The 26,889-nt window shown below is 35.5% G+C and overlaps 1 protein-coding gene across 1 annotated transcript; it reads left to right on the top strand.

Moving 5' to 3' along the window:
• The first annotated feature begins 215 nt into the window (after positions 1-215).
• Positions 216-25,695, top strand: LOC122116786 (vomeronasal type-2 receptor 116-like). The gene is made up of 7 exons (XM_042690410.1): positions 216-272; positions 3,958-4,121; positions 13,823-14,114; positions 16,191-16,997; positions 18,217-18,444; positions 21,777-21,900; positions 24,731-25,695. The coding sequence occupies exons 1-7, from the start codon at positions 216-218 to the stop codon at positions 25,693-25,695; spliced, it is 2,637 nt and encodes an 878-aa protein (XP_042546344.1).
• Positions 25,696-26,889: the final 1,194 nt, after the last annotated feature.

Genomic DNA, 26,889 nt, shown 5'->3' with positions numbered 1-26,889 from the left:
TTAGGAGAGCCAAAGACAAGAATCGCATGCTCATCTTAATTGGTACTGCAAAGACCTTCAAAAAAATCCAATACCCATTTATAATAAAAACTCTGGAGAAATAGATGAAAGATTCTTCAACCTAATATATACTATATATGACAGACCTAAAGCCAACATCATACTAAATAGTAAAAAATTAAAACCATTCCTGTAAAATCAGGAAGAGCACAAGGATGCCCACACTCTCCACATCTCAATATAATACTGGAATTCCTAGCCAGAACAAGAAGGTAAGAGAAAGAGATGAGAGAGATTCAAATAGGGAAAGAAGAATTCAAACTCCCTTTTTGCAGATAAATGATCCTATACCTAAAGTACTAGAGATTCCACCCCTAGGCTTCAATAGCTGATCAATAACTTTGGCAAAGTAGCAGAATAAAAAATTAAACTAAAAAATCAACAGATATTTCTGAACATTAAAATTTTGCAGAGAGAAAAATTAGGAAAACAATTCCATGTCCAACAGTCTCAAAAATTAGGAATACATCCTTTGTACAACTATTATTGCTATTATATGCACTGAGGAACGAAAATCTCATCAACAAGAAGTGCTCAAGAAATTCTGTGAACACTAGAAATCCACATGAACAAGATTAAATCTCAAACGCTACTTTCCCTTTGCACAAAAGGGATAGTGGGAGAACAATAAAGGGATGGGTAACAATGGTCAACAAGAATTGTACTCATTAACTTATTTATGTAACTGTAATCCCTCTCTACAACACCTTTAAAATAAAATTAAAAATTGAAAAAATAACTCAAAATGTATTGCAGAAATTAAAATAGTCAAACACATCAAACTCTATTCAAAGGAAATGAGTTTCTAGGCAGAACTATTTCTGAATAGCTATTTCTAATAGATCCATAACTAAATAACTCAATAAATGAAAAGAATGATTAGAAAATGAGACTGTATCATGCTTGGATTTCTGGTAAAGAAACCAGGTGTGCTCTAAAGACACATAACCAAATGAAGAAGAAGGGGTGACATTGACATAGTAACTTTATAGTCAAAACCTGACTTAGAATTTAATCTGTTTATACTATTGCATAATAATAGTAATAATAATAATACACTTAACCTTTAACAAAAATTGTTGTGCTGAAACTTGACAAGATCAAAAGAAGATAGTCCTTAAATGCCTGTGGGTCAAAAAATATTTTACATTTCACATTTTTGTTCAGAACAAAATTATAGCTGTTTACCTATCAACTCTGTGTCATATATCCATTACTGTAGATAATCCTTGAGATTTATCTAGAGTTTTTAGTGGAAACTACTGTACTTTAATGACCTCTTCCATCCAGACACATAGTAACTACTTTCATTCAGAAAATGAGCTCTTTTTAAAAACTTTAAAAAACATCTTCAAAGTGGTATCTCGTTGCAACTATGATTTTATATTAAAAATTATTAGTTTTTTATGAATATATTTTATATATTCATTGGCTATTTTATGTCATCTTTTTAGAAATATCTGCTTGTCTGTTTTCTAATTTTTGTTAGTGTGCTTTTTTAAATTTTATTTTATTGTAAAGGTGCTGTACAGAGGGGCTACAGTTACATAAGTAAGGGGAATTTCTTATTGAACATTGTTCATTTTTACCCACACCATTGCTGTTCTCTCACTATCTTTTCTCTCCCCACCCCCTTTCCTCTCCGTCCTCAAAGTTGTAAAGTTCATTTCTGACATAGTGTCTTGTGAGTATCATTGTTGCAATGGGTCTTCCTTTCTTCATACTTCTTGCATCATTTTGTTATTTCCCTTCCCTTCCCCAAGTCAAATAAAGATGGAGGGTACCAGAATCAAAGAAAGAGATTACCAGGAATATACCAATGGAAAAGGAAAAGCGAAATAAAATGAGAGAACTAGATATCATAAGTTTCTTATATATTCTAGTTATCATCTCCTTGTCAGATATGTAGTTTGCAACTACTTTCTACAATTGTATGGGATGTCAATCACTCTATGTTTGTTTTCTTTGATGTGCAGATTTTGTAATCTAGTATAGTTTCATTTGTCTTTTTGCTTTTGTATTGTGTTTCTTATGTTTTGTACCCAGTTCCTTACCAATTTCAGTGTCCTAAAATATACTTTCTATTTTCTTCCATAGTATCATAGTGTTAGCTCTTATACTTAATGCTTTAGTACATTTGAATTGATCACTGTAACACGTGAAAGATGAGAATCCAATCTTATTCTGATGCATCCAACCACCATTTATTAATAAGCTTGTCCTTTTTCCAATGAACATTCTTTTCCAAAAATAAATTGTCTATAAATATGTGGTTTTTGATCCTATTCCATTGGTCTATGCTTCTGTTTTTATACTAATGCCATATGTGTTGATGAATTTGTAGTCAGGTAGTGTAATGACCTCTTTTATTCTGCTTGACCCAAGATTGTTTTAAGTATTGGAAATTATTTGCAATTTTATACAAATTTTGAGAGTTTTTTCTACTTCTGTAAGAAATGTCATTGGCATATTGGGCAGCCTGTAGATAATTTGGAGTAGTGTGGAGTTGTTAATGATACTGAGATTGGTTTAACCCATGGACAAGTGACAGTTTTCCAATTTTGTGTTTGTCCCTTTCAACTTGTTTTTTAATTTAATTTTATTTTAAAGATGTTGTACAGAACATGGTTACATGGGAAAATTACAGTTACATGGGAAAAGTAATGAGTACATTTCTTGTCAAACATTTTTACCCCTCCTTTGTTGTTCTCCCACTACTCCCTCCCTCTACTTTTCAAGTTTTACATCAATGTATTTTTTTTACTTTAAAGATTTTCCCCCTTTTGTTAAACTTATTGGTAGGAACTTTATTTTTAAGAGTTGGTGGAAAAGAGTTGATACACATGTTTGCATATTAATATTTTCTCCTATAATATTCATGGATGTATATACTTAGCTTAATCAGCCTGCAACTTCCTATATGTTCCCTCTTAGTGGTGAGGTTGGATGAATATTAGTTTCTAAATAAATCTAAATATGAAGGAAGTTATTGTTCCTAATTTGTATTTCTGGCTTTATTGTGCCAAATAGAAATATTGTTACCATAGATAATGAAGTTGCTCAACTTCTCTGGTACTTAATCTACTTTTCACACATGGAAGACATTTCTAACAGGAAGGTACTGAAAAGCTGGAAGCAATTTTAGACATAATACATTGCCTTCTGTGACTTACACAAGAAGACATAAATGATGCCTCTCAGATCTTCACTTTCTTTCCAAAGCATCTCATGGAATTCTCTTAATGGTTTGTTGCTTCTAACACTAGCTCTTTCTTACTCTACAAATCCCTCAGTACAGGCTCGTACAACCACCAGAGCCTCTTGGGTTCACAGAAATACAGAACACACTGACTTCAGAATGAAGTGATCCCCAAGGTCTTTGCTGGACTATGATGATATCATGGAAGCTAAGGGACAAAGTTCAAAACATGTTTTTCCAAAGTGTTTTTTTTTTTTTTTTTTACCATGATGGAGGATGGCAGGTGCTGAGCCTTCGGGCAGAGAATCCCTGAGCTTCTGACTGGAATTGAGGTTCAGAAGACAAAGCAGGAAACACAGAACTGAACACAGTGCTATCAAGCATGAGGCCTCAGCACCATGTCTCCCTTAAAAATAACTCATTTTGCTTCTAGCAGTACATTTTCCTAATATGCCAGCACACCAGTCATATATACTCTTTCCATAAGTTAATAGTGGTATATGTTAATAGTGGGAGCCCACAGTATATGAATATATACGCTTCCTTCAGAATTCTGAAGCTTGGAGGTACTATCCAACCTCATCTTCCCCTCAGCTTAGCCTAGATGCAGAATTTGGATTCTATGTTGGGCCGATTGTGACATGGTTTTGTCTCTGGTTTTTTCCTTCCTATTCCTGCAATTTTCACATACATCACAGCATGTGGATATTCCAAGCTATTTAAAACACTTAAAGCCAAGTGTCTTCCGAGATGGAGACCTGGTATTGGGTGGGTTTTTACCCCTTTACCACTTGGCCCAAGAAGCCTCCGTGTTCCCACGACCTTCTACACTCCCTGAATATTATACAAAAGTACCTCAAAGGTAAGTTCTATGTTGGATGAATTTGTTATGGTAATGACTGTATTTTCATTTGTGTTTGCTCTCCTTTGACACTGTAAAACGTGCCCATAAAATGGAAAAAAATGGCAATCAATAAGGTATAATGTTCTCTTCCTTCTTAATGCATTCACAACACTATTTTTTGCCTTTTGCTTTCCACTCCTAGAGAGATAAAAAAGAGAAATCAATGTCCTTATGCCTACATCATGAGCCTACTCATCATAATCGGGCACTAGGGGAGGGATGTTTCAGAATGTGTGTGACTGTTGGACCCCTTCCACTCCACTGTCAAAACAGATGCACTGGGCCACAAAGGAATCTGAACCACTGAGCCCTGACTTGAGGTCAATGTTAGAGTCAAGGAGCTCATGCTGTCTTGCCCACTGTTGTCAAAGGCATTTTAAAACAAGTTAAGAAAGGAGTAGCTAGTCTACAAAGGATAATAATGAAATCATACCATATAAGAAGTTTTTTATGCTAAAAGTCAACAGAAGAAACGTCTTTTGTAGGGGTGATGATGCTCTTTGTTTCAATCTTAGTAACTTCAGAAAAAAAAAATAATTGCATTGATTGGCTCCAGGAAAATAGGGTGCATATATCTTTGATCATTGAGTTAAAACACTGATGCTTAATGGCAGCTCACCAGCAGACAGCTTGTACTATGTGAATGGTGCACTGATTGCAATGAATGAAATCATTCTTCTACAACATTAAATACATCAGTAGTCCCATAACCACAGATAACATTTAGGCAATATGGAATTCATTTTCATGAATATCATTCCCCCTCACTGGATCTTTTTATTACAATTTAACATATTATTTTCACATGAGGTCTTGAAAGTACCAGGAGTGGTAGGCTAATGATCTTTGAGCTTGATTTTCGGCCTTGTCTTTCATTTGTATGAGGATCTCTGCATCCTCATCGCCTTCTCCTCCTATCTATTATGACTTTAATTCTCTGTGTCTTTACCATTCACAGGAATACGAAATGAGATATTTCATGGCAATAACTTCATACATGTGAATCAGAGGTTAGGGAATCGCTGCTCATTGATCCTACTCTACCCAAATAGAGAAAAAAACAGGAGCTTATCAGAGGATAAAGGGCTCTCTAATCTCAGATCCAATGTGAGAACCTCCTTTCTTCATGAGACAAGTTTCAGGAGATGGATGATAGACTTCAACTCATTTCACAAACCTAGATGTCAGACTGCAGTCTCCCTTCTATGGTTCTGCTAGAAATGTTTCAGGCTACTTCTATTTTTGGCGGCAAACAGCCATGTATCATGTGATTTTTCAGTTTCATTCTGCAAGCGGGTTTCTTATACCTAATAATTTAGCATGAACTTGTTTTCCTATAAAGAATGCATTATTCCCTTGTCAACCAAGTGTCATCTGACATAGATGCACTACACATGCTCACCCACTGCTGCACATTCAAGATATGACTCAGGTTGTGTGATTGTTACACAGAGGTGATCAGTCTCTTAAAACAACTTTTTTACATTACACTAAGATAAATGGGAGGAAATTAATAACAGATGGGGAGATAGGCTCATTCGTAAACTCTTGAGGCTTATTGCCAAATAGCTGGGAAGCCAGTGTGTTTTCATGTTCCCATTCCCCTTGTATCTGATTGCATTTTCTCTGATTCTTTTTTTTATGCTTATCTTCCTCCCTCTGGCTTTAGCAAGCAATAATCTGATTTGTGTCTCCCTGGATTTGCTAATCTGACTATTTTGTATTTACAAACCTATATAATTTATGATCATTTTTGAGTGAATAATTTTACATTATGTAATGTTTTCCAGTTTAATTCATGGGGGATAACATACACCAATCTATTGTCTGATTTTTTCTTGTAATATTTGAACATTAATCTCTTAAGTGCAATATGCTACTTATTAAGAATAAGATGCAATGTATTCTATTTCATTTAGACCCAAATTGTAGGCCTGAAGTTATCTCAAACCTAAGGGTTTGCCAAAATTTCTGAATAAAACAGTCACATGTTTTTGAGGATTTTCTCTTTTTTTTAACTTTTATTATAAAGGTTAATAAGGTTACATATTACAAATGTTACATAAGTAAGGTAATGAATACATTTCTTTTTGAACATCATATATTTTAAGGCTTTATATTCTCAAATTAATCCTTTCTTATCATAAAGTTTTCTCTTTTTTGCCAGTCGTAGGTTTTAACTCAAGACCAGGGCACAAACTCAGGACCAGGGCACAGTCCCTGAATGTTTTTACTCAAGGTTAGCACTCTTCCACTTGAGCCACAACCCAAGTTCCAGTTTTTTCAATCAATTCAAATTCCTTTTCCTTCTTTTTTCATATTTAAGTTTGTTAATTGTTATTATAGAGATGATACACAGATGGGTTACACTTGCATAAGTGAAGTAAAGATGACATTTCTTTTTGGACAATGTCACTCTTTCCCTCACTCTCTTCCAGGTTCTCCTTCCCAGCCTCACTCACAAGTTGCATGATAATTTTCTTTTTTTAATATTATTTTTGTAAAGGTGCTGTACAGAGGATTATAGTTACATGAGTGAGGTAATGAGTACATTTCTTTTTCGAGCATTGTTACCCCCTCCTTTATTTTCTCCCACTACCCCTTCCCTCACCCAACTCCCTCACTCCTTCCCCCTGAAGTTGTGAAGTTCATTTCCAACATAGTGTCTTGTGAGTATAATTGTTACAATAGATCGACCTATATCCTTGTTTCAGCATTTTGTTATTCCCTTTCCCCTCCCCAAATTAGACAAATGTGCATACAAGATGCAGGGTACAAAAATCAAGTACAGTGACAACAAGGGATATACCACAAAGGGAAGAACATACAAAGGAAACAAAAACAATCACATAGTACATTTAAAAACAACAACAACAAAGCAAGAACTCTTGTGTCTATATCTCAGGGTTCAATTCACTTAGCATCATCTTATATGGTCTTATGTATACAGCTTTTGAGCTCTTCTGCTTATCTGCTAAAATTATCCTAGACGTATACTAATTATTGCAAATGAGGGAAACTGTGTGACCTATATTTTTGGGTCTGGCTTACTTCACTTAATATGATTTTTCCAAGTCTTTCTATTTCCTAAAAAATGGGGCAATATCATTCCTCTAATGGAGGCATAGAATTCCATGGTGTGTGTGTGTGTGTGTGTGTGTGTGTGTGTGTGTGTATATATATATACATATATATATATATAGTATATGTATACTATATTTTCTTGATCCATTCATCTACTGAGGGACATCTGGATTGTTTCCATATTTAAGTTATGGTGAATAATGCTGCAATAAACATAGTTGTGCTGGTAGTTTTAGTATTGTCTTGTTTGTGATTATTGTGATAAATGCCCAAAAGTGAGATTACTGGGTCAGAGGGGATCTCTAGATGGAGTCTTTTACGGAATCTCCATAGAACTTTCCAGCATGCTTGAACAAGTTTACATTCCCACCAACAAGGCAGTATGTTCCCTTTTGGTCACATCCACTCCAGCATCTGTTGTTATTAGATTTCTTGATTATAGCCATTCTAACTGGGGTGAGGTGGTATCTCAATGTTGTTTTGATTTGCAGATCTCTTATGGCCAGAGAAGTTGAACATTTGTTCATGTATCTATTAGCCATTCTTATTTCTTCTTCAGAAATATCTCTTTAAGTCTTTGGCCCATTTATTAAGGGGATGGTTGTTTCTTTAAGGATTTGTTTTTGAAGGATTAATTTTTTTAATTCTAAGTATATTGTAGATATGAGAATCTTGTCTGTTGTATAGCTACTGAAGATCTTCTCCTAATCCATGGGCTTTCTATATTGATATTATTAGCTATGTCATTTGCCAAGCAGAAGCTCTGCAGTTTATGCAATCCCATTTGTCCAACCTTTTTTTGACTTGTTGTGTTTCTGGGTCTTTTAAAGAAAATTTCAGCATGTGCCAAGGGGTCCTAGTGTTTCTCCTATTCCTTCCTATAATGTTTACAGGGCATCTGCTTTGACTTTGAGGTCTTTGATCCATTTGGAGTTGATTTTGGTGCATGGTGATATATAAGGATCTTTAGTTTTCTACAGGTTTTTAACCAATTTTGCCAGCACCATTACTGAAGAGGCTGTCTTTTTTCCATTCTATTTTTTAGCTCCCTTATCGAAGATTAGGTGGCTATAGGTCTGAGGTTCATTTCTGGGTCTTCAGTTCTATTCCATTGGTCCTCAGCCCTGTTCTTGTGCCAGTAGCAAGCTGGTTTGATTACTATGGCTTTTTAGTAGAGTTTGAAATTTGGTATTGATATTCCTCCAGCACTGTTCTTTCTGCTAAGGATTGTTTTTGATATTTGGAGTCTTTTATTGTTCCATAAGAAGTTTTGGGTTGCTTTTTCTATTTCATTGAAGAATGAGATTGGGATATTGATGGGTGTTACATTGACTTTATAGTCTTTGGCAGTTTTGCCATTTTTGTGATGTTAATCCTCCCAATCCAGTATTTGGGATTTTTTTCCATTTTCTTAGTTCTCCTTTCATTTCCTGTTTCAGGTTTTAAAGTTTTGATCAAAGAGTTCTTTCACTTGTTTGGTTTATTTTCTGTGGGTCTTTTACAAAAGGAGTTGCTTTCCTAATTTCAACTGTGCTCTTGTCATTATTGGCATACTGGAAAACCATTGATTTTTGAGGGTTAATTTTATACCCTGCTAATTGGTCAAAGTTTTAGATCAGCTCAGGTCACTTGGAAGTGGAGTCCATGGGGTTTTTTAAATATAAGATCATGTCATCTGCAAAGAGGGACAGTTTTGCTTCATCTTTCCCTATTTGGATCCCCATTATGTTTGCATCTTTTCTTATTGCTCTAGCTAGGCATTCTAATACTAAATTGAAGCTGAATGGAGATTGTGGACATCCTTGTCTCATTCCTATTTAGAGAAAATGGCTTTAGCTTTTTGCCATTAATTATATCACTGGCTGTAAGTTTGTCATACACAGCCTTTTTATATTGAGCAATGTTCCATGCATTTCTAGTTTCTCCAGATCTTTCATCATAAAGGGGTGTTGGATCTTGTCAAATGTTTCTTATACATCTATTGAGATAATCATGTTGTTTTTATCCTTGCTCTTGTTGATGTGAAGAATTATATCAATTGATTTGTATATCTTGAACCAGATTTGCATCCCATAAATGTATCCTGTTTGATCATGATGTACAATTTTTTGGTGACTTTTTGAAGTCAATTGGCCAGAATTTTGTAGAGAAGTTTTGCATCCATGTTCATCAAAGACATTGGTCTATAGTTCTCTTTCTTTGATGAGTCACTGTCTGGTTTTGAAACGAGGGTTATGATGGTTGCATAGAAAGAGTTTAGTAGGGAACTTTCACTTGCAATTTCATTGGCGAGTTGGAGGAATGTTGGTTTAAGTTCTGCTTTGAAGGCCTTGTAGAATTCAGCAATGAACCCATTTGTCCTAGGCTTTTCTTAGATGGGAGGTATCTTACTGCTATTTCTATTTTGATGCTTGATATGGGTCTGTTAAGTTGTTTAAATCATGGTTCTAGTCTAGTGACACTATGTTGAATAGTGTTGAATAACACAGCTACTTTTGTTCACCCTTTGTCCTTCCATTTCTGTGCCTCCATTTACCATCCCAAAGACAGATAAATGAACAAAGAATAAAAGGAAAAGCAACAAAGAAACAAAGAAACCTCTTGTTTCTGTTTCCTGGGGTTCAATTTGATAAATACTATTTCATACATTCAGAGACACAAAAGGATTGCAACTTTATATTCTTTTCCTAAGAATATGGTCCCTTGGTCTCACTGTGTGTGAATGTCTAACATCCTGTATAATTTAACATGTTTCAGCATACATTAGCTTTAGCTTCCACATATGAGAAAAAACATGTGCTGTTTGTCTCTCTGAGCTAGGCCTACCTCTCTCTACATGATTTGTTCTATGTCCATTCATTTCCCTGCAAATAACATAATATTAATTTTTCTTAAGACTGTGCAAACTCCCCTTGTGTATAGGTGCCACATATTTTGGATCTATTTGTCTATTGTAGGACATCAGATATGTTTCTATTACTGGGCTATTGTGGATAGTGCAGTAATTAACATGGATGTATAAGTAACTTTATGGTATCCTGGCTTGTGATGTTCTGGGTAGATGCTAGGAATGGTATAGCTGGATTGTAGGAACTCTAAGTTTTCAGTAACCTTCAGGATGCTGTCCAGACTGGTTGTACTAGTTTACATTCTCACCAACCCTGCAATAGAGTTTCTTTATCCCCACATCCCCGCCAACATTTGAATTCATGATTTTGGCCAATCTAACTAGGGTGAGATGGAATCTAAGAGTTGTTTTGGTTTGCATTTCCTTTATGACCATGATTGATGAGCATTTCTTCAGGTGATTATTTGCTATTGTTACATCTTCTCCTGAGAAGTTCTTCCTTAGCTACTTTGCCCATATAGTTATTGGTTTATTAGCTTTGGAAGGGTTGGTTCCCTGAGCTATTTGTGTATTTCACTTCCAGCTTTTTGGTGGTTAATTTGAGATAAGAGTCTCACATACTTTTCTGATGAGGCCAGCTTTAAATCACAATCCTCAGATCTCAACCTCCTAAATGGCCAGGAGCCACTGATAGCTGGCTTTTGAAATCGTATTACATGACACTGGCTTCTGTTCACTGTTGAATTTAGATTCATATATGGATTAAAATAAATATGTATGTACATGAATATGTATTCTAAATTTATATCAGGTTCATTAGAGGTTCATCAATTTAGAGAATTTGTTGTGTTCTCTGCTTCAGACTTTATTAGTGACCTTTGATATATGTAAGAGTAGTAAAGAATATTGGAAAACAATCCATACCTGGGGCCATACCTGAGTGCCATGGAGTAACAACGTTACAATATAACTTTGCTGTGCATGAGCTTCCCCAATGCCTACCAATTTTATAGAGGGTTAAGAACTTAATCACTGTTAGATCTGGGGTTTTGGTGGGGAACGGTTGAAGATAATTCAGCTAGTCTACTTGAAGCTGACACCAGCTATTACAAACACCATAGCGCTGAATAAATGATTCACTACCTAAAGGAAGATCACAGGAAATATGCAATGCTAATTGTAACTCCTCAGTATTTTCACAATAAAAAAGGTTAATCTAAAAACCAAAAAGAACGAATCTTCAATTAACATTTCTTCATTTAAAATAATTCAAGTAGACACAAACATTAGACAGATATTGATAACAGAATCAATATAACAGGTACTTTTGGCATATACCAAATTGTTCCTCTACATGAACTATAAACATTTCTCTTTCAAGTACTTGTTGCAAACTAACCAAATGGGACTTTTTTTAGGTAATGAAAGAAAATTTCAAATTCCATCAATAGGAGTGATATGAACAAAATCACTGAACACAATGGGAAATACATTTCAATTAAAAGAAAACATTACCATTTAGGAAATATTTCAAAATGTTTTACAGATATTTGTATATATTGAGTATCTGTGGCAAAAAACATTCATCAAGAAGGCTAAGAAAGAGTTCAATCCCCAGTATCAGCACACACACAAATACACACACACACATGCTCACACACAAACACAAACATTTTTTGTTAAAGCATTACTAAAAAATGGTATAGCTTATTACATAGATAATAATACTGAGAGAAAAGAAAAAATAAAAACCAACTAAAGCTACATGGTTGTGGTGGTGGCTTTTGTGCAAACTGGTTTGTGGTCACTTGTATAAATGCCCACAGGTAGAATTACTGGGTCATAGGGAAGTTCTATGTTTAGTCTTTTGAGGAACCTCCATACTGCTTTCCAGAGTAGTTGAACCAAGGACAGTGTAGTAGCTTTCTCCACTAGCATGTTATTACTAATGCTCTTGATAATGGCCATTCTAACTGAGGTGAGGTGGAATCTCAATGTTGTTTTGACATTTCTTCCTTTGTCTATTAGTCAGCATTGTTTACCATCGCTAAGACATGGAATCAACCCTGATGCCTCTCAGTGGATTATTGGATCAATAAAATTGCATATATACATACATACACACACACATACACATACACACAAATGGAAATCTATACTTCCATAAGAAAGAATGACATTATCCCATTCTTAAAGAAATAGAAAGATTTAGAAAAAAAATCTATTATGGAACATAGGCTCCATGATTTCCCTCATTTGTAATAATTAGAATGTGCCTACAAATCTGCCAGTTAATCTAATGGATAGTAAAAGATAAAAAAATTGCAGTTGGACATGATTAGTTATATAGCAATCTAAATATTCACACAGTGAGAACAAGGAAGATATTCTTAGGAGTGGATCTCAAGGGCTCAATAGCTATGTGCATATAATCATATAAAATGATGTTTTTGACATGAACTCCAAGAAATGGAAACAGGCAGTTTTTTGTTTGTTTGTTTGTTTTAGGTTGTTTTATTTATTTATTTTGTCAGTCGTGGGACTTGAATTCTGAGCCTGGGTGCTGTCCCTCAGCTCTTTAGCTGAAAGCTAGTGCTCTACTATTTGAGCCACAGTGCCACTTATGGTTTTCTGGCGGGTTATTGGAGATATGAGTCTCACAGACTTTCCTGCTTGGGCTGATTTTGAACCACGATCCTAAGATCTCAGCCTCATGAGTAGCTATGATTACAGACATGAGCCACCGTGTCCAGCTCAGGCAGTTTTTAATTGCACTGTTTTCAGTTATTGTTTTTCCTTCTGTTTATTCCCTTTTGTCACTGTTTTTTTATTTCTGTACATTTTTTCTTGTATACAGGTTTATCTGATTTGGGGAAAGGAAGGAGAACAACAAAAATAATGGGACAAAAGGTGAACCAATTCAGCAGTGATACTCACTGGATACTATGTTGGAAGTGAACTATACAACTTGTGGTTTGGGGGTCAGAAGAGGGAAAAACTGGGAGAAAAATGATGGAGTGATGCTATTCAAAAATGTAACCCCTCTGTAATCAACATTACAATAAAATTTAAATTAAAAAAAGAAAAAGAAAACAACTAAAGGATAAAAATGAAAGTTGATACTCAAGTGTAGAAATTTTTAGAAAGGGCACACTAAAAATACTTCTGGTATATATAGTTAAGAGAGAATAATCCATCTGAAATGTTAGAATACCTGGTAAGTTGGATGCTATTTAGGCTATTCCAGAAAACAAAGGTAAAAGTTATTTGTATCTTGGCCTCTGCCCCTGAGATTAGAAATAAGATGATATGTTTGGATTTACTAGTGACTTAGCAAATGGCATATAGAAATGAGTGCATAGTCCATTCTCATCTCCCTCAAGAACGATGCATTGTTGATTTGTCCATAGGCTGATGTGTTACCAGCTGAAAGACTTTAAAAGTATATGTCTCCAGTAATCAGATAAATAATTTAAATAAATGCTATCAGACACCATTCACAATGCCTTAAATATCTAACATTGGTTTGTAAGCAGATTACCTCATAACAGGCTGAGACTCCTTAAAAAAATCCTCCAAAGATTTTGGAAACTTTTTCACCATCTCCATAGGCCAAAAGAGGAGAATCTTGGAATGGAAGCCTCAGGACAACATCCTGCCTTGTCTAAGGAGTTGCCATTGCATTGCATTTTTGATCATTCCTACTAACACAGCTTTCTCTGTTTAGATGGTTTTGGAAGAACTACCAGTATGCTCTAGCCTTTCACTTTGCCATTGAGGAGATCAATAAGGACTCTCATCTACTCCCCAATCTGTCCTTGGGTTATCATATCTACAATGCCTTTCACAATAATCGAAGAACCTTAGAGAACTCTCTGATGTGGCTGTCTGGGGGTAATGAGATTCTCCCTAACTACAAATGCACTATGCAAGACAAATCAGTTGCCATCATTGCAGGAACCACATTGGCATTCTCAGTTGAAATTGAAGCACTTTTAGAGCTCTACAAAACCCCACATGTAAGTGGATCATGAATTCTGGGTAGAATTGTTAAGATCTCCAACAATACTATTTCCTTGCATATGACCAAAGGGAAATGTAGTTGAGAAAACATATCCTATGAGGGTTAAAATCTGGCCTCTGTGAATAGCCTGGATTCTGAGATTATCAATAGTGGAAAGAGTAGACAGAGAAAGCAGTGAATGCTGAGAATCTCAACCAATATTACTTTCTAGAGCCAAAGTATCCATTAGCTAACACTGACTGCTAGTATCTGTGTGCCTCAGAGAAAATGCCCACATCACAAAAAAATATCCATTCTAGGATGTAACTAGCTCACGTGTACCCAGACACTACTGATTGTCACATAGGGAGAGAGTAACACCTGGACATCTGGTTTGTTTGGTAAAATACTGAGGATCACCACAGTTCCAGTGACCCCTGGAAATGATAGAAACTCAGATATACATGCTTTGTTTTGCCTGCTCCTTCTGCCCATACTCTTGCTCATATCTACCCAAGTAGATCTCAAAATCACTCCTAGTGAACTTTCCCCACTGAACTCTCCAGATTACAGGCTTTTCCCAGAGGATCAATAATAATGCTAAGGCTACCCTATGAGAGTTCATTTCTTTTTTTAGTGGTTATTTTTAATAAGTTTTTTACTGTGAAAATACAGTACAGGAATATTACAGTTACATGAGCAAGGTAATGAGTACATTTCCTATCAAGCATTGTAGCCTCATCCTTTGTTTTTCCCCTAATGTCCCTTCTCTCTCACCTCCACAACTATACTCCCACTGCCCTGCCTAAATTGTAAAGTTGGTTTTTCAACCTAGTGTCTTGTACATCTCATTGTTACAATGGGTCAACCTGTATCTCTATTTAAACATTTTGTTCTTTCCCTTCTCCTTCTTAAATTATACCGACATCAAATATAGTGAAAACAGGGGTTATACCATGGGGGAGGAACATACAAAGCAACAAAAAAAATCACATTGTACCTTATAAATAGGTTAGAAACAATAGCAAGAAAGAAAATATCTCTTGTTCCCCTATCTTGGGGTTCATTTTGCTTAACTTCACCTTTTCTGATCATATGTACATAGCTTTTGACCTTTTCTACTTGTCCCAGACATATACTAGTTATTGCAAATAAGGGAAACCATGGGACCTATATTTCTTTGGGCCTGGCTTACTTCACTTATATAATGTTTTTCCAAGACTTTCCATTTCCTAAAAAGTGGGTGATGTCATTCCTTCTGATGTAGGCATAGAATTCACACACACACACACACACACACACACACATATATATATATATATTATATAAATTATACATATATATATATATATATATATATAAAATTTTCCTGATCCATTCACTTACTGAAAGGCATCAGGGTTGGTTCCATATCTTAGCTATGGTAAATAATGCTACAATAAACATCGTTGTGGTGGTAGTTTAGTATGGTCTTGTTTGTGATCATTTGGGTAAATGCCCAAAAGTGGGATTGCTGGGTCATAGGGAGCTCTGTGTGGAGTCTTTTGAGGAACCTCCATACTACTTGCCAAAGTAGTTGAACAGAGAGTTCTAATATTTCAAAAATTAGAGCGTATAAGAATGACAATGCAGGCTGTTATGAAAATAAATTAAAACTACCAAACAACTCATAGAATAAAAAGTTATTGGTGTTTGTTGTTAATGATATTGACATACCAGCTTAATTGTGGAGATATGTCTCTACACTATAAGCCATAGGGTCAATGAGGCAAATACCACTATCTTGGTAATATGTCATTCCAAGTTCATGTCTTCTTGTATTTCTACTGCAAGAGATGAGGAACCAATGAGATTTCACATGTTTTCTTCCATGTGTTGCTCAGGAAATCAGAAATCTTTTTTTGAAAACAATGGCACTGTGAAACGTGGTCTTCTGTGTGCTCAGAATGAGAGAAGCTGAAAATCTTTACAGCAGCCCTTTCCTCTACTGAAAAGTATTTTTTTTCAAATAATCCTTGCACTTTTCTCCTCCAGGAGAGAGAACTCAGAATCCTTCTAAGCTCAGAATTGTATTTTTTCTTTCTTTATTCAGATCACATATGGACCTTTTGACCCCATGCTGAATGACAAAGACCAGTTTCCATCACTTTACCAGCTGGCTGCTAAAGACAACTTTCTTGCTCATGCAATGATCTCATTATTGCTTCATTTTGGTTGGACTTGGGTGTCCCTTTATATTTCTGATGACATGAAAGGGGAGCAATTCCTTCAGATTCTTAAAGCAGAGATGGTAAAGGAAGGTATTTGTGTGGCCCTAACAGAAAAGCTGCCTACCACTAGGACAATATATGGACCGAGAGAAATCACTTCCATAACTAGGATCAGAGTTTCATCTGCAAATGTCCATATACTGTATGGTGAAGTAGGGAGCCTCATAATCATGGACATTTCGTCAGAACACTTTTTAGTCATGGGAAAAGTGTGGATAATGACATCAAAGTGGGATATTGTTGTGTATGAGATGGACCACATGCTGCACTCCTTCCATGGAAGTTTTTCACTGTCACCTCATAAGAAAGAAATTCCTGGCTTCAAAAATTTTCTCAAGACAGTTAAGCCTTCCCAATACCCAGAGGATTTTTACTTTAGCATTTTGTGGCTTTATAGTTTTGATTGTCTTCCAGCTGTGTCACTTTTTGGAAAAGTTGGAGTCTGCCATCCAAATGCTTCCTTAGAGTTTATGCCAGGAAATATTGACATCATGACGATATCTGACTCCAGCCATCACATCTATAATGCTGTCTACACAGTGGCCCATGTCCTTCATGAAATGCTTCTACAGAAAATAGAAATGGGATCTCCAGGAACTTCTGACCAGCCTAAGGTTCTTCCCTGGCAGGTAAATCTTCTGCAACAAGACAGACATTGAGCACCCAATGACATCTGCAACCATTTCTCTTAGGTATAACACTGTGATTATTTTAGAACAATAGGTTCTGAAAAAATGCAAAGTATTTTCTTTACACTGGTTATAGGGACATGTGTAATTTTTCACTGTATTTGAAGAATTCTGCTCCTAAGGATTTCCATTTTTAACTACTAAAATAAAAGTAAGTCATAAAAGTAAGTTCCATTTTAAGATAAAATGCTGTAAAATGTCCAACTACAACTCATAGTAAAGCAAAGGAAATTCAAAACATAATCAGATTTATATTTTGCATTGGAATGAGTCCAATATCAAAAAATATAGAGACACAAATGACTGTATATATAATTCTAGGTATTTCAGACACAAACTATTTATGTGGTGGTTCATCCTCTACATGACCTACTTTTAATAAAAGTAGCAATAGATTCTCTGAAATGTCCTGAAGTGACTATAGTAGATGAATAACTTAGGCATCCCAGTTCTTCCCAAACCTGCAGTAATCACGGAAGAATAGCCTGTGTTCTCATTTTGCAATGCAAGGATACTAATGATCCATATAAGTTTATGATAGTCAGCTGGGTTTGATAAGATTACAAGTGATTAGGAGTTCTTCACTTCAAGTGACTGAATACTTAAACAAACATTGTCTAAACATTATAAGATTATTTCCCACAACTGTCTCAAAAAGTGGGAAAGTTAAATATGCTTTGTTAGAAACTTCACTGGATCCATATTTTTAAATATGTTTTTACTGTAAAAGTAGTGTACAGCAGGGTTACAGTTACATGAGTAAGGTAATGAGTACATTTCCTATCAAGCATTACCTCCTTCTTTGTTTTTCCCCTACCATCCTTTTCTTCCCCACCTCCCCAACTCCTTCCTCCCTCCCTACCACAAGTTGTAATTCATATGCCGCTTAGTTGTTGAGGTTTTACCATCACCACAGTAACCTACTATAAATCTTAAAACAAAGGAAAGCTTCTAAGAAGTTCCAAACAGTCTCAGTTTTCTATGATAGCTCATGCCAATGCCACTCAGATGGCAAAATTATAGAACGTTTTCCATCAGGATTCACTTACTACCCCTACTGTTCTTCCTAAGAAGAAGAAGACTTTTTCCTTTGACTAAGCAAATTTAACTCTCTGTCTTGAAATGTACTCCTCATTTGTAAATTATGTCCCTCCTCCAGCTTCATCCATTTCTGAGGAAAATTCAGTTTACAAGCAGTGCTGGGGACCACATATCCTTAGATGAGAAAATAAACTCTGTTGTACAGTATGATGTCCAAAACATTGTGAATTTTCCTGCTGGTCTTGGGTTGATGATTAAAGTCGGAGAATTTGTCTGTAGGAGTCCACTTAATCAAGAATTGATCATCAAAAAGGAGATGATAGAATGGCCTATTGGATTCATACAGGTATGATTTCACTTCCGTATTGAGTTAATATGGAGGAAGCTAATTGGAGTCCTGAGATGAGATGAAATAGGATTTCTTTAACTTTGCACTAAATTCACCCTCTCCATCTTGACTTTGTACTATGTGCTCTTGATTTTTCCATAATCTTGTCTAACACCTATAAAAATAGTAAGTCTGTAGAAGTAATTTTTATAAGTTTGAGTACATTTATTTATGCAACAGTTAATAAAATATAACAATGTCAACAAATCGAGGTACAAATGAAAATATGCATAAATAAATATAAGCTTTCATATATCCTAAAACCTTTAATCACATGTGTTCAGTATCACTTTTATATTCTGATATATTATAAACATTCTCTATATACATACAATATGATTCTCGTTTTTCTAAGGAATTTTTGGATACCACTCAGTTTTTTATACTTATTCATATGTATTATATAGACCATGGGTTAAATATCTCAGGAAATGTTGTAGATGATTCCTATTACAATTATACCCTATACCTACAGCATGTTCTATTTTCTGCAAGAAAATGTCCCACCATGTCTAAGAAATTCACACCTGGATTAATCACTATCTGTGATTTATAACTCTTTCTTAGTGTTATCCATTACTGTCAGTAGTGTCCCTGTTAATCATAAAGTTACTTTTGTGTAGACTAAAGTCCTATTCTCAACTTTTAGTTAACTTTCCATCACTACAAACAAGCATATGAAAATAAAATTAACTCTATAAAGATCAAAGACTAATACCACTCTCAGTTTTGAAGTTCTCCATCAAAATTGAATAGCCCAAATCTTTTCACCTCTGGTGACTTTAACACACCATGGAGGGATCAAAAGCCAGAGCAAACTAGTGATAACCAATGAAGAAAGAGAGAGGTAAAGAGGACAGATGAGTCCAAAAATCCCCTTCACAGAGACAGTCCCAATGACCTAAAAGACTTCTCATTAAATCTACCTTCTAATAACACTTCAATAACACCTCTCAAGAATACTTTGTGTATTTGTTTTTGTTGGATTTAGGTTATTTTTTGTGTTCTAAGTATATTTTAGATATGAGACCCTTGTCCGTTGAATGACTAGTGAAGATTTCCCAATCCATGGGCTTTCTATTGATCTTGCTAGCTATGTCCTTTACCAGGCAGAAACTGCATTTTCATGCAATCCCATTTGTCCAACCTTTCTTTGACTTGTTGTGTTTCTGGGTCTTTTTAAGAAAATTTCAGCATGTGCCAAGGAGCCCTAGAGTTTCTCCTATTCCTTCCTATAATGTTTTCAGGGCGTCTGCTTTGACTTCAAGGTCTTTGATCCATTTAGAGTTGATTTTGATGTGGGTTGATACAAGGATCTAGCTTTAGTTTTCTACGGGTTTTTAACCAATTTTGCCAGCACCATTTACTAAAGAGGCTGTCTTTCTTCCATTCTAATTTTTTAGCTCCCTTATCAAAGATTAGGTGGATAAAGGTGTGTGGGTTCATTTCTGGGTCTTCAGTTCTATTCCATTGGTCTTCAGGTCTGTTCTTGTGCCAGTACCAAGCTATTTTGATTACTATGTCTTTGTAGTAGAGTTTGAAATTTGATATTGATATTCCTCCAGTACGGTTCTTTCTAATAATGATTGTTTTTGTTATTTGGGATCTTTTATTTTTCCATATGAATTTTTGGATTGCCTCTTCTATTTCATTGAAGAGAGAGGTTGGAATATTGATAGGTATCACACTGAATTTATAGGTAGCTTTTGGTAGTATTGCTATTTTCATGATATTAATCCTCCCGATCCAGGAGCATGGGAGGTTTTTCCACTTCCTAAGTTCTGCTTTTATTTACTTGTTTAACATTTTAAAGTTTTCATCATAGAGGTCCTTCACTTCTTTAGTTAACTCCTAGGTATTTTATTTTTTGTGGGGCTCTTACAAAAGGAGTTGCTTTCCTGATTTCAGCTGTGCTCGTCTCATTGTTGACATATAGAAAAGTCATTGATTTTTGAGGGTTAATTTTATACCCTGCTGCTTTGCCCAAGTTTTATATTAGCTTGAGTAATTTGGGAGTGGAGTCCATGGGATTCTTTAAATACAAGATCATGTCATCTGCAAAGAAGGGGAGTTTGCCTTCATCTTTCCCTATTTGTAGCCACTTTATGTTTGCATCTTTTCTTATTGCTGTAGCTAGGCATTCTGATACCAGATTGACACATAAAGAAATGCTCAAATTCTCTAGCCATAAAAGAAATTCAAATCAAAACAACATTGAGATTCCACCTCACCCCAATTAGAATGACTAGAATCAAGAAATCTAATAACAACAGATTCTGGAGATGATATGGCCAAAAGGGAACCTTACTGCATTGTTGGTGGGAGTGTAAATTTGTTCAATTACTATGGAAAGTAGCATGTAGGTTCTTCAGAAGACTACACATAGAGCTCCCCTATGACCCAGCAATCCCACTTTTGGGCATACAAGACCACACTAAAGGTACCAGCACAACTATGTTTATCACAGCATTATTTACCATAGCTAGATATGGAACCAACCCAGATCAAGAAAATGTGATACATACATACATACATACATACATATATATATATATGTATATATATATATATGTATATATATATATATGTATATATATATATATATATGTGTCGGAATTCTATGCCTCCATCAGAAAGAATGACATCAGCCGATTTGTTAGGAAATGGAAAGACTAGGAAAAAAATTATATAAGTGAAGTAACGAAGTAGCCCAGGCTCAAAGAAACATAGGTCCCATGGTTTCCCTTATTTGCAATAACTAGTATATGTCTGGCACAAGTAGAAAAGGTCAAAAGCTATGCACATATGATCAGAAAAGATGAAGTTAAGCAAAATGAACCCTAAGATAGGTACACAAGTGATGTTTTCTTTCTTACTATTGTTTCTAACATATTTATGAGTTGGTTTTTTTTGTTGTTTTGTATATCCCTACCCCACGGTATAACCCATGTTTTCACTGTATTTGATGTTGGTATAATTTGGGGAGGGGAAGGGAAAAAACAAATTGTTTAAATAGGGATACGGGGGACCCTCTGAAATAATGAAATATACAAGATGCTATGTCAAAAAATGAACTTTACAACTGTGGTGGGGGTGGGGATGGAGAGATGGGAGAGCAAGGATGGTAAGGGGAAACAAAGGAGGAGGCAACAATGCTTGATAAGAAATGTACTCATTATCTTGCTCATACAATTGTATTCCCTCTGTACAATATTTTCACAATAAAAATTATTTAAAAATAATTTTTAAAAATGCAGAACCATGGTCAACATTTTTCTTTTCTCTCTCAGACTCCTCAATCTGTGTGTAGCCAGAGTTGTGGCCCAGGATTCTGGAAAATTCCACAGGAAGGAAGACCTGTATGCTGCTTCATTTGTGACCTTTGTCCAGAAGGATACATTTCCAATCAGACAGGTAAAAATCATAAGCCCACTCTAAAGTAATTCGTCTCCCTGTTTCTCACTAACAAGAAACCACAGATATTAGCAACTCTCTATTCATAATCCACCCATTCTCTCAATCCATTTTGCTTATTTATTTTTCAGTTCTGGGTTTGAACTCAGGGCCTAGGTTCTCTCCCTAAGCTTCTTTGGCTCAAGGCTAATGCTGTACAACTTAAGCCACAGCTCTACTTCTGACCTTTTAAAAAATATTTTTATTGTAAAAATAGTGTACAGAGGGGTTACATGAGTACATTTCCTATGGAGCATTGTTACCTCCTCCTTTGTTTCTCTCCTACCATCCCTTCCCTCCCCACCACCCCAACTCTTCACCCCCTCCCCTCCACAAGTTGTAAAGCTATGTATATATGACCATATAAGATGATGTTTAGTGAAATGAACCGCAAGACAGGGACATAAGTGGTTTTTTCTTCCTTGCTACTTTTTTTAACTTACTTATAATGTATTATGTGATTTTTTTTGTTTTTTTTTGGATGTTCTTCCTCCCTGGTATAACCCCTGTTTTCACTGTATTTATTTCTGGTGCCCAGAATCTTGTATATATACTTTTCTAATTTGGGTAGGGGAAAGGAAAAAACAAAATGCTTAAATAGAGATACAGGTTGACCTACTGTAACAAGGCACTATGTTGAAAACGAACTTCTGACCTTTTTCGAGTAGTTTACTCAAAATAAGTGTTTCATAGACTTACTTTCTGGGCTGGCTTCCAACTATGATCCTCAGATTTCAGCCCCCTGAAGAGCTAGGATTACAAGCATGTGCCACTGAAGCCTCATAATATACCCATTTCTAAGATAACCATTATGCATCTGTTAAGTAAAATGTTTTCTTGGGGACGACTCATAATATTAAGTTCAATTATAGAACTGGTTCAATTATAGAACTGGTTCCATTGGCCACAATTGTTCACCATGCAGAGCTGAGTATGAGTCTCAGTGTGATAGTTCACTATGGTAAATATACTCATGAAATGTAAGAGATATATAACCCTCACAACTACCTGTAGTTTGTCAATAATAAGCACAGAGCAGGTACTCCTAATTTGCCATATAAATATTTTGTTATAATTTGGCCCATGTCCTAAATATAGTACAACATCTTAAGTTCAAATGATTAATATAAAATCCTGATATTTTAAATATTATGATACAATAACCAAAAGCATAAATGCATGAGGACACATTATTTTAATAAATGGTACTATCTAGTATCCCTAAAAAGTAGTATTTACTCAAGATATGTAAAGAGTTACATATCAAAATGAAATGTGTTATTGACAAACACAAAATACTGGTAACCTATTAAAATTTACTTTGCTTTTCAAAATATAAAAAATGATTATTGCAATACCTGCATAAATACTATATAATTTTTTTTTATCATTTTAGCTGTTGTAATCATTTGGTGAAAATTCTATCTTCAGGTATGTATAAATGAACAAAATAATACCCACCTTGTTTGTGAAAGACTTGAATCACCTAACAATGTGTAGAACAACTGAGAGAAAGAAAAGGCTGTGGTGCCAATAGCTCATGCCTGTAACCCTAGCTACTCAGAAGGTCTTCAGATCTCAGTCTGAAGCCAGCCTTGGTAGAAAAGTCTGTGAGACTCTCATGTCCAGTTAGCCACCAAAAAGCCAGAAGTTGTGCTTCACGTGGTAACCTTGAACCAAAAAGCATACCATATTCTTAACCTGCCACTTTATAAAGGGTTAACAACCCAGGATTTGGGTTATACAGGAATAGGAAATTTGAAAATGTAAACAATTCTTAAATTTTAAATTAAAACATCTATTATGCAAAAAGTTAATTATGTCACCAGGCAACATGGCTTATACCTGTAATCCTACCTAGTAAGGAGGCTGAGATTAGGAGGATGGTGGTTCAAGAACAATCTGAAAAGAAAGTTCCTGAGAGCCCAACTCAATCAATAAAAGCCTGGACATGGTGGTGCATATCTGTTGTACCAGCTGCACATAAATGGTAAATAAGAAGACTGCTATCCAGACTGGCATAGACAAAAAAATGAGAACCTACTCAAAAAAATGAATATTAATGGGCATCAGGACAGGCTCAAGTAGTAGAGCATTTTTCTAGAAAGTTCAACATCCTGTGTTTATATCCCAGTGCTGCCAAAGAAAATTAACACCAATTCAACCACATTCAAAACGAAAATATTTTTGATTCAACCAAACTAATTTCCATAATTATTTGGAAATATTCACAAGTATAGTCTCAAGAAGAAAGATATAGAGTATTGAAAAACACACTCTACTACATATCAAGTTATATAAGAGGTAACAATGCTCAATAGGAAATGTACTCATTACCTTGCTCATGTAACTGTAACCCCTCTGTACAGCATTTTTACAATAAAAATTACAAAAAAAGAAATACAAACCAATACAATGTTCAGAGGTCCCAAAAGGTTTAGAAATTTTAATTTCAATTATTTGGGTAAATATTAGAAGTATGGCCATAGAACAGTCATAATGAGAAAGAAAATGGGGAGAATAAAGGATTAGGACGAATACACATCCTGGGTAATACCACTGAGACATAGGTTGAGGAAATTGAGAACACCGAGATCCCAAAGATTCCTCTGGTATGGGTCTAGTATCATCTGTAGCTGAAGAATATAGAAATTCCCTCTAGGGTGTCTCAGAAAACATCACAAATGGTCTTTGCTTGCAATGACAATAGAGATGACCATTTTATTCAAAATGGCAACAAGGAAAATTTTGTTATATTCAAATACTGATTTATTTATTTTTTCCTCTCCAGATACAGTGCAATGTATTCAGTGTCCCACACATGAGTACCCAAGCAATGAGAAAAATCGCTGCCTCCCCAAGGTCATAACCTTTCTGGCATTTGAGGATTCTGTGGGGATGGCTCTCACCTGCGCAGCTCTGGGCTTCTCGCTCATCACAGCTGCCATATTAGGAGTTTTTGTGAAGCACCGTGACACTCCCATAGTCAAAGCCAATAACCGCACTCTCAGCTACATCCTGCTCATCTCCCTCCTCCTGTGCTTCCTTTGCTCCTTGCTCTTCATTGGCCATCCTAACACAACCACCTGTACCCTCCAGCAAACCATGTTTGCACTTGTATTCACCATGGCAGTTTCCACCATTTTGGCCAAAACCATTACTGTCATACTTGCCTTCAAAGCTATGAAACCAGGAAGAACAATGAGGTGGTTTTTGATCTCAGGAGCTTCTAACTCTATCATTCCCATTTGCTCCTTCATCCAACTAATTCTTTGTGGAATTTGGCTGGGAACCTTTCCTCCCTTTATTGACATGGACATACATATGGAACATGGCCACATCATCATCACCTGCAACACAGGCTCTGTCACTGCCTTCTACTCTGTCCTTGGATACCTGGGTTCCTTGGCCCTCACAAGCTTCATTGTGGCTTTCCTAGCCAGGAAGCTGCCTGACACATTCAATGAGGCCAAGTTCTTGACATTTAGCATGGTGGTGTTCTGTAGTGTCTGGCTCACTTTCCTCCCTGTCTACCACAGCACCAAGGGGAAGATCATGGTGGCTGTGGAAGTCTTCTCCATCTTGGCCTCCAGTGCAGGGCTCCTAGGCTGCATCTTTACCCCCAAGTGCTACATTATTCTTATAAGACCTGATAAGAACTCTTGGAAAGGTTTAAAGAACACAATAGCATCTAGGGAAAATAGACATACTGAGGGTCTAACTCATAAATCTTTATCACGTATTTGCCACCACTAAAACACCTCCAGTTTACATTTCAATATCATAAGTAAAACCAATGTACCATTTTAGATCTATCTACTTGTTTTAAGATCCATTGTGTGGATCTCAAAAAGAATTTCATTAAGTAAGTCAGGCATAGAGAGGCAAAAGGTAAATGCTTTCTGTAGTATGTGGAAGTTAGACTTAAAATACAAACCTACATGAAAACATATACAGGGTTATATGCATAAATAAACAAACAAATTGACTAAAGGCCTACATACTTAGTGGATCATTCCAAGAGTAAAGTTGCTTTAAACAACTAACGAACCATTTAACCAAATGAATACCAAGAGGTAAAGCACGTTTGGGTGGGGAGGGCAACAAGATGGGTGTACACAAATGAAGGGAGGAAGGATTAGTCAATATGTTCACTATATTCAACATATATTATGTAAAAATCAAACTTGAGGATAGGTTTGGGAGGGGGAAAGATTGGGGAAGAACAATTGAAAGGGTAAAATTGATCAAAATACATTGTACTCAAACCCCGACTTCTGGAACTGAAACTCATTTGTATAACTACTAAATAAAAATAAATAAATATTTTAAAAAGAGAAGATAAAGATCAATTGTGTAAAACCAACATTAATTACTCAATAAGTTATTATGCAAATATGAACACTACTAACCTGATCTAGTGTTCATGTTTGGATAACAGTTGTAGTTAATTCATCAAGGTAATGAAATTATATATGTTGAAGTAATTTTAATTTTGTTAATAAATTGACTGGCAGTTTTAAGTATGTATTTTGATAAAGTATATAATTTAGACATTTTGTCTTCCCTGGAGTTTCTTGGACCATGTTACCTTATCATTATATTGTATGTAGAAATTTGTGATAAGTAAATTAACTGATTATCAAGTTAATGTTTTATATATGTATGCTTTATTGACAATTGTCTCACTCATTATCCATCTGTTTTGAAATCTTCTTCTATTTTTTTTGAATTTTCAGCAAATTCAGCAAAACTTTTTCTAGAATACAAGAACAGATTTGCCCAGGGTAGAGTGCAATGATAGTTATTTTTAGAAAGTCAATGAATTCATCTTGGCAAAAACATCATGTTGAAGGAAAAAGGTTGCTCTGAAGTATTAATTAAAAATGGAAGCTAGGTTTTTCTGTTCTCTCCTGAAATACATATAAAGTTAAAATCATCTACAACTAT

This window comes from Dipodomys spectabilis, unplaced genomic scaffold, assembly GCF_019054845.1.
Source record: "Dipodomys spectabilis isolate Male_0828 unplaced genomic scaffold, ASM1905484v1 ptg000137l, whole genome shotgun sequence".
Classification (NCBI taxonomy): Eukaryota; Metazoa; Chordata; class Mammalia; order Rodentia; family Heteromyidae; genus Dipodomys; species Dipodomys spectabilis.
Note: the sequence above shows the minus strand (reverse complement) of the source record. Positions and strands in the feature narration are given on the sequence as shown.